The 13,714-nt window shown below is 39.7% G+C and overlaps 1 protein-coding gene across 7 annotated transcripts in view; it reads left to right on the forward strand.

Annotated features, from left to right (window-relative positions):
• Positions 1-13,714, forward strand: part of Dcma (decima) — a 53,952-nt gene that overhangs the window by 20,551 nt on the left and 19,687 nt on the right. For 6 of the 7 annotated variants that reach the window (XM_076424741.1, XM_076424732.1, XM_076424760.1 and 3 more), the window contains 2 exons: positions 8,427-8,563; positions 9,954-10,130. In XM_076424741.1, coding sequence (XP_076280856.1) covers positions 8,427-8,563; positions 9,954-10,130 — 314 coding nt within the window. Of the gene's footprint in view, positions 1-8,426; positions 8,564-9,906; positions 10,131-13,714 lie in introns of all 7 variants that reach the window. The other variant, XM_076424788.1, reaches the window with a different exon arrangement.

Below are 13,714 nucleotides of genomic sequence, written 5' to 3' on the forward strand. Positions count from 1 at the left end.
AGAACTGTCAAATATCGTTGTTGTGTTAGAATTAAGTGTTTATTTGTCATTTAACGTTTGTTTTGGTTTATTTTTTGAATTTATAGTCATGTCAACTCCAAGAAAATCGCTCGCAAACAAAGAAATTAATTTTAATGCCGTGCTTAGTGCCGTTAAAGATTATTTGCTGGAGAAGAAAGGCATAAGAAAGGCTGCCAAAGAATATGGCGTTGATAAGAGCACGTTACAGCGTTATGCGAAGAAAGTTGACAGCCATTTTGACGATATTTCCACAGTTTGCGATGAAGGATTGATGGAATTTTTGCGCATACCGCGTTTTTCACATGCAAACATTGTGACAGCGACTTGGATGACGAACAGGAAGATGACTATTGAATCCTTCCATTCATTATATTTTTGTTTTACTTCTCTTCGCCATTTTTTTTTGCTTTTTTTCAATTTTTTGCCATTCTTTTTAACTTCTTTGGCCACTTAATGTCTTTAAAATAAATAAAAATTCATGTTTGCTTAAAGTTACATGGGTTTTACTTTATATTTTACCACACACACACACACACACACACACTTTTAGTTAATTTTTTCGAGTGTCTCACAACCCAACCACTTTTTCAGGAAGCCAAAAAACATGTCCTCGGAAAATTGGCCATAAAATTTTACTTGTTGATCAAATCACTAAACATATTCCGTATAAAAGTTGCGTATTTCCTTCACCTTTCCAACGGTATATAAAACTCTTTGATATCTTCATCAAGCAAAAAGTTACAGCCCAAAGACAAAACCCGTCTCATAACCCAACCACCTCCCTTACATTGTTCAGAACAAGTTTTTATATAATAATTAGCAAAGTGTAGTTGAAAATTGACTCCCGATGCTTCGGCCGAACCTATTTCGCGGCAACCATCATCGCCACGAAATGCCGGCCATTAGGATTCCCTTTGACTCCACCGAAACTGGACGTCGCGTCGATGCGACAAATATGAATAATTGGAGGGTCTTAACGTTACTGGCGATGTACCGATGCAGGCTACGCTTTATTTTCCCGGCGATCTGATACGAACCGCTGAGGAGCCCGGCGAGAACGCGAAATCTGCATATTCCACTTGCTCGGCGTGTAGCGGTTGAACAAGAAACACTCGGCGCTGGAAGTTTCCGGTGGCAATTTGAGGTCGGTTCCGGCGCTATCTCCGTGCAAATTCAATCGGGACGTTACATGTTCGTTTATTATATGTCATCCCGTTACATAATTACTTAATAACAACACGCGCACAGAGAAGGGGAGGCTGCCGCACCGGGTGCTCTCGGATGCGTGCAGACAAGCGCGATCGAGCTCGCCCACACCACGGGACGACCCTCTCGTAACGTCGCGTCGCTGCATCATTTCTGCTGCGTTTTGAACGTCAAACGCACGCTAATTGCGATTTAAGCGATGTTTAAACACGCACATCCCCGCGGCATCGCTAGGGCTCTGCGTCCCCTTGAGAACCATCGAAAGAAACTCGACGCACAGTGGACCAGAAACCGATCTTTTTCGACAAAAATCTGCCGACAACTCAGTTTTTCATCGATTCAATTGGAATTTCTTTTTAAATGTTCGTGAGGGACTATACTTTGATGACGTGCTGCGCGAAAATCGTTAACTGTCACAAGCAAGAATCCTTATCTACAATGCCCAATAACTCCGATACTTCATCCGCCCAGCTGAGTTGCCGACATTTCTTAACCCTAAACCCTAAACCGCAAAATTTTAAACTGTAAATCTGGCCCTGAGAATTACCAATTGAATAGAATTACATTCGGCACTTATGAGACTCACCATTTATTGATCTAACAGCAGCGTTTTCGCTTCCTGAGAAAGAACTTCCTTGTGCTCGCCATCCTTTATTCTTAGAGAGCTTATAAGTGGATCGGATGATAATAACATATGCCGTACAATATCTATGTATACTTGTCTTTTTGCGGCAACACATTAGGGAGTTTTCAGCTCGTGATTTCCTCAAGACTTTATTATTTGCCTCTTGTGGCTCTTCTGAATACAAACCAATTGGCAGTTCAAATGTAGCCAAGTACTTCACTTCCATGTTGCAGTACCTTATGAACTGATGGAGGTAGTTGATGGATCGTATACGATCCGCGCGACTCATGGAGGTAAGTTCGTGCAGTTCATGTAATTTAAATGATTTGGCCATTATTTTTTGTAGTTTGAGTGCATTGCACTCTTCGATGTGGTCTATGTATTTAGGTTACATAGGTTATTATTTATTTATTATCTTTTTTTATGTTATTACGCATACTAATAACATTAAGGTAAGCTTTTTATTTACATAGTTGACTATAATCATGTAGGTTTATGAAAAACAAAAACAAAAGGCAAAGTAAAAAAAAATTCAAGTCACAGGGATTGATAAACTGTTGTACAATTTTCTGTGGAGTGGGAGTGTTCTTAGGGAGTTGTCTTCTCAGGTCGATTTAATCCGAAAGTATTACCACTTGGCATATTGAGCGAAGATTGAGGGAAATCTGTTGAACTTCCACCAACCTCATCTATGAGGAGCAATGCTCAACTGAGGAGTTACAAAAGGAGAGCTTTACATACAAGAGCTTTTATACAACATTTTTGGGGCACCCTGTGTATAGTCTTCGTTGAACAATGCGAAGACAATAAACCCTCGGGAAGCAATATAAATGTACATAACTAATTCGAAAACGTCGCTCTATCGATAAAACGACTTTTCGCCGCGAACTTCTTCGATCCACGAGTGATGAGTCCTCGATCTACCTGGCCAACGAACGCTCTCTTCGACTTCTCGTTAATGTCATACAATAATAAACGTATCCCGTGCCGGTTATCTGGAATCACGCTACCCCCAGGTATCGATTGCGCGTCACCGCGACACGAACTTCCCGTTTCTTTTCGTGTTTCTGCAAAATTCGTGCGCTGTCGATAAACTGCCAGAGCCCCCCTGCTACCTAACCGTTCTGCACTCCACGTGCCCCGTAATTAACGCGTCGATCACCTATCGCGGCTGATTTTCCACCGAAACGTTTATGCAAAGCACGGTCGATCCGACGCGACGCGACGATTCAAAACGGGGACAATTTTTCGCGTAAATACCGAGCTCGGACGTTCGCTGGTCCGATCGAGTTTCCGGTTTCGCCGGCGCGGCGGAAGTCTATAAGCAATTTTGCACGGAACATTTCCGCACGACATTTACCGCCCCCGATATATTCACGTATTTTCCGTCTTGGCAGGAGCGGAGATAACCGCGAGATATGTGGGCGTATACGCTGAAGCTCGTTGGATCGAACACCACTTTTTTTTATTGTCAATCATCGTTTTTTCCTGAAACTAGACAAGAGCTGGGGAACCCAGTAGGAAATATGAATTTAATATAAGATTACAATTGAAATCAATTATGATGGCCACGAATTCATTTGTTGTACAGCTACAGCTCGTGGCAAAATTGATCCGTATGTAAACGAAATGTGAAAAAATCAATTTGTTCAAAACTTTAACCTATTTTTCAACGCGTCAGAACGTTTCATCTATTGTGGTTCAACTTTTCAAGTAAATTATGCGATTTTTAACCTTTACTTACTCGCACTCCAATTTCTACACAACTATTTATTATACCTACATGGAACTTTATATGACTCCAACATAAATAATTTTTCATTGAATAAAATACTTACTTCAATGCAAAATAGATACAGTCGGGGACAAAAATAAGTGGACAGTTAGTGGAAATAGGTAAAAATGAAGTTTAGTCGAATTAACGTGACTGTTATAAACTTAAGTTTTATTTACTATACAAGGTGAGTCCGAAGAAACAGGACACCTAAATATTTCCGTTACTTTCCGTTGTACAAAAAAACTTCTCAGGACAAAGTTACACTGTTTCTAAGGGCCACATGTAACGGTGTAAGGGAAAAAATTTTCAAGGTCATTTTTTTACAAGATTTCAAGGTCATTGATATTTTTTTTAATGGAATGAGGTACTTTTTAATACATCAGTCGATGCAGCTGGACATTCGTTATAAAAAAGTACTAACCCATGTACGTCGAAAAGTTAGTATAGTTCAGGATATATTTCAATTTAAATAACTCTAAAACACCATTACTGTCGTACTAACAAAGACGTTAGCGTTTACTTGCTAGTGTAAATTGAAGAGTTAAAATTGACGTTAAAAATGAAATTGAAGATTTGAAATTATGTAACGAAGTGAAATTGAAAAATTGAAGTTGCAATTGAAAAATTGACGTTGAAATTAACGAAGTGAAATTGAAAAATTGAAGTTGAAATTGAAATTGAAGAGTTGAAATTAACAAATTGAAATTGAAAAGTTGAAGTTGAAATTGAAAAATCGACGTTGAAATGGAAGAGTTGAAATTGAAGTTGAAATGGGAGAGTTAAAATTGAAGTTGAAATTAAAGTTGAAAAGTTGATATTGAAATTGAAGTTGAAATGGAAGAGTAGAAATTGAAGCTGAAATGGTTGACTTAAAATTGAAGTTGATGAGTTGATATTGAAATTGAAATTGATGTTAGCGTTTACTTATTTGTGTAACGTCTTAGTACATACGACAGTAATGGTGTTTTAGAGTTATTTAAATTGAAATATCTCCTGAACTACTAACTTTTCGACATACATACATAGGTCAGTACTTTTTTATAACGAAATGCCAGTTGCATCGATTGATGTATTAAAAAATACCGCGTTCCATTAAAAAAAAATATCGATGACCTTGAAATCTCGTAAAAAAATAACCTCGAAGATTGTTGGTTTTTGGGAAGCAAGGTAATTTTGTAATAAAGAAAACAGGCAGATATCTTTTAAACGATATTTATGTAGATGCTCTCTCTTCAGAAGTTAGGTTTAGACTGAGGACATTTTATACCAAAAACGTAAGTCATGTCGGCATGCGGACTCAAAGGGCCGCCGCTCTATCTTTGTTTACAATCCTAAGATATCGCAGAGATTAATGTAACAGGACCGGCAGAGAGATGGTTTGGCCTGGAATGTTTAAAACAATAGCTTTTGGAACAGTATTCATTTCTGTATCATGACGTCATATATCGACAGCCGTAGATATGGTTCCTCGAATGTATGATATATGTACATATACAATAGTTCTCGGAACAGTATAAATGACGTCATATATCAATAAAAATTTTTTCTCTTTCACTTTTTCCGTTACATGTGGCCCTTGAAACAGTGTAACTTTGTCCTAAGAAGTTTTTTTGTAAAACGAAAAGTAACGGAGATATTTAAGTGTTCTGTTTCTTCGGACTCACCCTGTATAGTAAATAAAACTTAAGTTTATAACAGTCATGTCCACTTACTTTTGCCCCGACTGTATTTGCTAGTGTAGACGACACCTTTGTTTTTGCTTGAAACACTAAATTTAAAGTTTTGAGACTGTAAGTATCATATCCGAATACTTTTTGGGAAGGTAATATAAAAATGTCCGCGGGGTTAAAACAATTTTTCTGTTATGAAGAGTGTGCGGATATCAACGCTGTGGTCGCTGTCGCTGTACATGATCGAGAGAGCTCGTCGAACTCATTAAACAGTTTCGAGTAAGCCAATCAGCAAGGACGGCGAGTGTCTGTGTCGCGTGTCCCTGGCGCGTTGTCAGACGAGACTTTATTCCGATTAATCGACGAGTATAATAGGACGAGAGGTATCCGAGGGATCGAACACGCCCGGCAACTACGTAAACTGCGATAACCCGCGGATACAAGGGAAGTTTCTCGGCTTCGAAACTGCCAGCGAACGATAAGTGCGATTCTCTCGGCCTCTGGCTGCGGGGGTGGCAAAACCAGAGCGGCGACATTAAGGTGTCTGTTTCATGTAAACGCTGGAAAACTGATCAATTCTCGTGAATCTCTTTCGAAGCGGTGGTTATACATTATACATATAAAAAGTATAATCTTGTTTTGTAATTGATTTAACTACTCTTTCGTCATAAAGAACAATCTTTTATCGGACCGAAAAACTAAAACAAAAAGTCTTTTAGAGATTTGCTCGTTTTTGCTTTGTTTTGGAGAAAATCCCAAAAAATGAAACAAAATAAGTTTTCAGTTTTTAATACTTATCTTTTTACATTTTATTTACGTTATCATCTATTTAATGTAGATATTGTTCAAAATGTTGCCCTCTTGCATCAATGCAAGCATTCCATCCGGCACTGACTTGATAAATTACAACTTAACATTGTTCTGGTGATATTTGGTGCACTGCATCTGTGATTCGGTCTCTTAATTGCTCTCTTGAATTGATTTGCACCGAATAAACTTTCTGCTTCAAGGTTCCCTATACGAAGAAATCCATGTGTGTCTTGCATTGCTGCAAGAGAGCAACATTTTGAACAATATCTACATTAAATAGATGATAACGTAAATAAAATGTAAATAGATAAGTACAAAACTGAAAACTTGTTTTGTTTCATTTTTTGCGATTTTCTCCAAAACGAAGCAAAAAGGAGCAAATCTCTAAAAGACTTTTTGTCTTAGTTTTTCGGTCCCCTACACGCTCCTGAAGTTTTGCCATTTAAATTCGAGACACCCTGTAGAACAGCCTTTAAATTACAATAGAATAACTTTTCTGTAAATCGACCAAACTGGAATAGATTAATTTACTAGATGATATGTATTGAAAATTTTTAATTTAGTATCACAAACAAAATAGAATAAGTTGCTTTTTTTACAACTTTCTCATGTAGGCTTCGAACGAAAACTTGGAAAACGCATTTTATAGATTCATACAGGGTGGTCCATTTATCTTGAGACAGTCAATTATTACGGAAACCAGCAGGAATATGAAAAAATGTATTATATAAAATATTCTTCATATGAAGGGTCACATTTAATGGCGCAATGCACATTTTTCCATAATGGCCGTTTAAGGGACAGATGAAGGGCAACTTCATTTTTTCAAATGGGAACCCATATTTTTTATTTCATATTCTTATCCTACATCGAAAAATAACAATATTTCGTATAAAACATTTTTTCCTAGTGTGCACGGTTTCATTAAACAAATTGTGGCGAATATCCCAATATTTGTAATGACAAAAAATACTGAGTTTGATCTGAAATCATAAAAATCCGGGTCTAACATCTCCAGACTTTTTTTTTTGGAGATACATAAACAAACAAAGTTTAGCAAGATGCAGAGTTGGGCAAACGCTGGTCACAATTATGATTATTGACTAATAACTTGATAAGCTCTACAAAAGTGACTAATTCAATTAAAATTAAATTAAAAATTAAATTAAATTAATGACTAAGTAAATACTTGAGCGTCACTATGAGTAATGACTACATAAGTATTATATTTGAGCGTAAGGACTAATGAGTAATGACTAAATTTTTATTAAGGATAAGTATTGAATACTGACTATAATGGCATAACTAATGGCTAAATACGCAATCAGAATTTCACTGTGACTAATGACTAAAAATGGTTATAAGTTAAAATAAGACATAATAATAACAAAAATTAGCCTATTAGTTTATAAACATGTAAAGAAAGTATATACATGGCACTCTCTTTTAAATTATCCCGCGCACACATGGCGCGGTAGTAAACACAGATGAGTAAGACAAACACCAGAGGGAGGGAGAGAGAGAAAGAAAGATAGAAAGACAGGTGTGTGATGAAAAAGGGAACACGTGCTAAGACTAACCTAAGAAAGTGAAAATACAGATTACAGATAGAAGTAAAGATTGTGTGAATAGGGAAAGGACAGTGAATAATTGACATTTAATGTCGTTTCTCTTTTTACAGGTAAGATTGTAAATAGTTGTCAATAGGAGCACGAATAATAAAATAAAAAAAAAAACCTCTTTTTATAGAGAAACTCAGTTTTGTGATTATTCCTGTCTTTACCAAACCATCCGGAAAATTGAATAACATTATAAACATATAAAATACAGATTATGACACGTTTGGTCACTGCTAATTTCGATATATCATAGTTTAAGTATACATATTAATGTATGTTAATCGCACAATAGTGACTGATGACTAAAGATTGATGACTGATCACTTAAACTAACTAATGATTATTCATAATTAATAAGCAATAACTAACAATTACTTAGAGTTGTGACTAACTAGTGCCATGTATTTAGTTATGACTAGTAGTAGTAGTGAGTGTATTTGCCGGGGAAGGGCGGGTCGGCCGCCCCTCGCTTCCTTAGGGCACACCGGATCTTTCATCACTAGTATCACAATTGGCGCTGCCGGCACTCGGCCCTTTTGCGGGTTGCAGGTATCCACGTCGCAACAAATTATACCGTCGTTTTCCGCTAAATGTCTTGTATTATGAGCATGGGGAGGGGGGGGGGGGTGGGACACATTACCACTTCCTGCTCTAATAAGAGACCATAATCCAACAGAGCCGTGTGCCTCGTTTTGCAGAACCACGGACATTGGGATCCCTGTGGACTGTCCGAATCTGATGCTGCTGTTCAACGTCGTTCAATTATTCCTACGCGAACTCTGCAAGAGCGAGAACCTGATCCGTATCGTGCCCATGGACATGACCGGGTATTACGGTGAGTTGTACAATCCCTTTTGTTCAATTCCCGGGAACAAACCGACCGGGTCAGGGTCACGCCGCGCTGTTTAAATAAATCGACAACGAGGCCCCCGTTGCGCGCTCTCTTCATGAATGTAACATCGGGACGACCGACCCAATGACAAGTTGTTGAAGTCGTACGGCGCGGCGGACTACATAGATCCTGCGGTATCTTCCACTCGTGCTGCCATAATAGGCCCGGAACTTCCTCGGGTGTGTCCGTCTAGATCTGTTGTTGTGTTGTCCGTTGATAAAGCAAATTATGCATAGGCTGACCTATCCTAACTTAACCGTTTTCTCCATGGTTGGAACGACGAACGAACAGTACCGATTTCCATTGTATAAGCAAAGTTAATTGTCCATGTAAATTTTGGATAAAATGAATATATTACATTTTCAAAGTCCACGTAAGCGGTGGCAGGAAGTTCCAATGGCATAAAAATCTGTATGTTGGATAAAACATTTAATGCGGGTCATGTTATGTTGCGTTTCGTGTTGTAACTCTGTGTTAACACGCTTTTAGCAAAACGGCATCGAGATAGTCTGAAACAAGGTATCCCGATTAAACTTTTTATTAAGTTCTTATCGCGGAGGATCTTTCCCTAGTCCCGCATAATCAGCGACGAATTTATCACGATATAAAAATAATTACGTAGGCTCTGAACCCGACGAGAAAAATGATAACCTAAATATGCACCGAGCGGTCATTTTTCACTAGCTAAATAAACTGAGAATTCCTTTAAAAATTATTAGCGGAAAAGAACCAATGATAATCGAGCATAAACTACACGAATTAATTAACCCTCCTGGGCTTATGTGTTTCAAAAAACTATTATAATTACAACAATCTTCGTGTTCATTTCAATGTGCCGGGATGAGCAAAATGTTGGCTTCAACGTTTCTGAATGGAAATCATTCTAATTACCTTCTCTGTATTACTTTAACTTTGATCGGTGCATCGTTAAGCAGCTTACTCTATCTGCGTCGCGTAGTATAAAAACGATCTTGTAAAGATAAATCGTTTGCCTTTTTAGCTTCCAACTTAATTGCAAGAACTTTCTTTTCGATCCAATACTTTTTCATTATTTTATGCTACGTATCTTCTATAAAAACTGGGCAAGAACTACATTTTTTTGAATAAAAAAGGAATTCGATGTTTTTGACTCGAAGAAATGCCTGTTCCCTTTAATTCAAGGAACGTTTATGGCACAAAGTAGGGACGTAGCTGATGCTCAAGGGGTTTAACGCGAAGATACAGGTGTGAGCGGTAAACCCATGTTAGATGTTAGACCTCGATCCTTTAAGCGTCATTTGTTCCAGTTCCGGGGATTCGTGGTGTCAAGTTTGTTTCGGTTGTTCCGCTTCAGATTCCCGGACCGGGCCGTCGAACATCGGCAACGTGATCTCTCAGATCCTCCTGTGCAAGCAGATCACGCCCAACTTCCACGAGGAGGAGCTATGCAGTATCAAAAAGGACTCGGAGGAGATTCGAGAGCTGATCAACGAGCTGCAAGAGTTTATGCCCCAGTCGGACGGCGATATAGGTAACCTCGTATTTTCTTCCCTCCGTTATTTTTCCCGTCCTTTTGCGCCTTTTCCGCCTTTTCCGCGTTGCCCGCTGAATCTTATTTTTCCTCTTGTTCCCACGACGGTCACGTTTAGCCCGTCCCGCACCTCGAATTTACCCGGGAACCTGAGCGTCCCGCACGGTGTTGCTTATCAAAGCGGAAATATACATATGTATATCGCGGCTGCCTTTTCAACAGATAAAAGTGCTCGACGGTTCCCAAGCGAGACTCCAGCGCTTTCCGAACGGGATTAACGGGATTAAAATCGACAGAATTCGCCTGCTTAGCCAACGATTTCCCTCGATACACGAAAGAACTGTTTGTCGTCGTGTTAAGCGGATATTCTAGTCCAAAATAGACGAAAGGGGAAGTTTTCTTTAAATTAACCATACATTCCATGTAAATAGAAAAAATTTTTTAATTTGACATTTGTTGCTTCTAGATTATGTATTTATATACAGGGTGGTCATTTTATCTGAAGCATTGAAATCAAACAGAATACGGCCAAGTTCGTTAGCTTAGAAATACCTCTTGCAATACTGAAAAAAGCGTTTGTAATAATTAGTTTAAAAGAACGCTATTTAATTTTTAAAGAGTTACATGGAGGGCTAAATTATTCAAACTCGGCGGCTACCTAAAACCTTTTATGGCCATTGGCTTAAAAAGTAACGGCCAAGTTTGAATAATTTAGCACTCCATGTAATTCATTAAAAATTAAATAGCGTTCTTTTAAACTACTTTTTACAAACGCTTTTTTCAGTATTGCAAGAGGTATTTCTAAACTAACGAACTTGGCCGTATTTTGTTTGATCTCACAATTTTTACGGCCATAAGAACTTGGCTCCTGTTTACAGATGTTTTTGTTGGGATTTCATCAATTTTTGTTGAATTATCATCAATTATCAAGTAGATATCAAAGAAAAAAAATTCTTTTCTAATCAGCAAGACAAAATCCCAATTCAATGTATCGAAGATTAACACTCTGCCGGCGACGCGACGCTCGGATACGTTTGCCCCCCGCCGTTATAGACGGTGCTCGGTGCAGTTTCTTTTGTTTACGTTAGAGCGATTGGTTTTTTCATCAGTATTTGTTGCGACTTCGATGCTAATAAAACGTATACTTATGTATGTATGTTATGCTACTATGTTCTATCCTACCTACCTATTTCGTAATGTTTTTTTTTCAATACAACCCCTTTAAGGTGTAAAATTTCGAACTTTGATAATTATTCCTTTGAGTGTTTGTTATGGTGGACCTATGTACCAAATTTCAAGCTTGTAGGTCAATGGGAAGTACCCAAAAGGTTTTGATGATCTGTCAGTCAGTCTGTTCCGTCGGTTTCGGGACGGGAATTGCCGGTGTGGACGACGGGACGATTACGAAAGATTTTAGACAACAGGTTACAACACACTAGGTACAATATATTTAAAAACGACTATTTACACTATGTACAATTCGCGTGGGCGCGTAATGCACGTTCTCGCTGGGCGTGAACTCGTTCGCGGTGGGAATCGCGTCAAGGGATCGCGATACTCGAACGATAGGTAGTCGATTATTGTCTGATTGGAACAGTGTCTAAACACGCTTCGTTTCTCCTTTCAACTCGTCGCGCATCGGTGCGCGGGGTGTATATATCACCGCCTTCCTGACGCGGGGAACACGTTGCCGAGCGGTTCGGCAACGATCGACGCGACGTTCGAATCGAAAACGGCCGGTGCGGGCGACCGTTTTGACGGGCGCGCGCGTTTGTTTTGGGACCGCGGCGGTCCTTTCGGTCGCTCGGTCGATGCTCCCGCTTGTTGTTGGGCGCAGCCGACGGTTGAGCCCGAACACAGTCAGTCAGTCAGTCAGTGACAAAAGCGATTTTTTAGGTCCCATATTTCGGAACCTACTAATGTTGGAAGATTAATGTTTTGTCAATATTGAGACATGATAGCATTTAACACGTGTACGAAATTACATCTCTCCATCTGCCTCCAGTGCCGAGTTAATTATTATAAGCCTCTAAAAAACGGCTATTGTTTCGTGTAAAAGGAGGTATGCGGGAACTTGGCTGGTGCACTACCGTGCACCTAGATATCTCGAGAACTATGCATTGGATCAAAACATGTGGGTAATGGAAGTTGTTCGTCGCGAAGGTGGGACATCCAATGATACCAAACTCGGCCCCTCACCGCCATCCCCTGGGGGTGGGGGTGGGGGAAGATAAAAAACTTAAATGGGAACCCCCATTTTTCATTGCAGATTTGGATTCTCCAGAAAAAAATACATAACTTTGACCTAGGAGTTTTTGCATTTTGGTTCACAGATGGCGCTGTAATGGACAAAACTCAAAATGGGTAAAAAATTGTTGAAAATTGGGGATATCGCGAGAAATACACGTCAGATTAGAAAAATAAAAGTAGTAGACGTATTTGATATTTTTAAAAATGTTATTCAATAACACCATAATTGACCCACCACCCCCACCTCCTGGGGGGGGGGGTGGAGAAGGAATTATTTCAAAATCTTCAATGGGAAACTCCATTCTCAACGTTGTATTTCTCCGACAAATCAAAGAGGGGATAAAAGGCAGTGCAGTGCGGTCAGAGGTCACTTTTCTTTCAGAATTGGAACTGAAAGCATCTTTAACAATTTCTTAAGGGTTTCCCATTGAAGATTTTGAAATAATTCCCTCTCCCCCACACTCTCAGGAGGTGGTGGTGAGGAGTCAATTATAGTGTTATTGAATAGCATTTTTAAAAATATCAAATACGTCTTGTTACGTCCCGGAGTCTGACTTTCGCGAAAACTATCGTTCCGCGACCCATTCCCCTTACTGGACGCTCTCAAATGCGATACAACCTTTTGTCCACGCGGCACGTTACGTCCGACGTCTGACTGGGAACCACGACCTTCGCGAACATGCGTATTCTACTTAACGCTTACGGTAGATTCGCCCCAAAGCGGCGGACGAGAACAGAGATAACTGAGACGGCGCGAATCTTCGCAGGGAAATATCTAGCAACTTATCGGACGGTTGAGTATAGCGATCGGTGAAGACAGGCAGGCTTCCTTTATGCGAACTGCTTCCGTTGCTCGCTGACGGCTGCAGTCGAATCAGGCTGGATCGTCGTAGGAAGGACGATGATCCTCACTCGTCCTGGGAAGATCACGTCGTCGGTGATCCTCGGTTGACCGGAGATACCCCGCTGTTGTCCTCCGTCTCGCGTTCGTTGATGCGCACGAGCTTTCGTAATTGATAACGACGAATGCGAATTGAATAGGAAAGTATCGCCAGCGCGAGGATGTAGGGAGAAGAACTAAGCGAGACTCACTTATTAAATTAATAACTGGGAATATATTTGTAACGTATGAAATGAAATTATAATGAACTAGAAGCGCGTGTTATAGCAGGACCGCTCAAAGGCGGATGAGAGCGAGGACTCGTCGGAGTCCGGACCGGGACATCCAGGAGGCGGCGAGCCTCGTTGGAGTCTTGAACGAACGTGTCAGACTGGCTGTCCGAATTGAACTGAATTAACTGAACTCTTTTTAGGATCGTGAGGTCGAATACATA

The sequence above is a fragment of the Lasioglossum baleicum genome, chromosome 1 (assembly GCF_051020765.1).
Source record: "Lasioglossum baleicum chromosome 1, iyLasBale1, whole genome shotgun sequence".
Lineage (NCBI taxonomy): Eukaryota > Metazoa > Arthropoda > Insecta > Hymenoptera > Halictidae > Lasioglossum > Lasioglossum baleicum.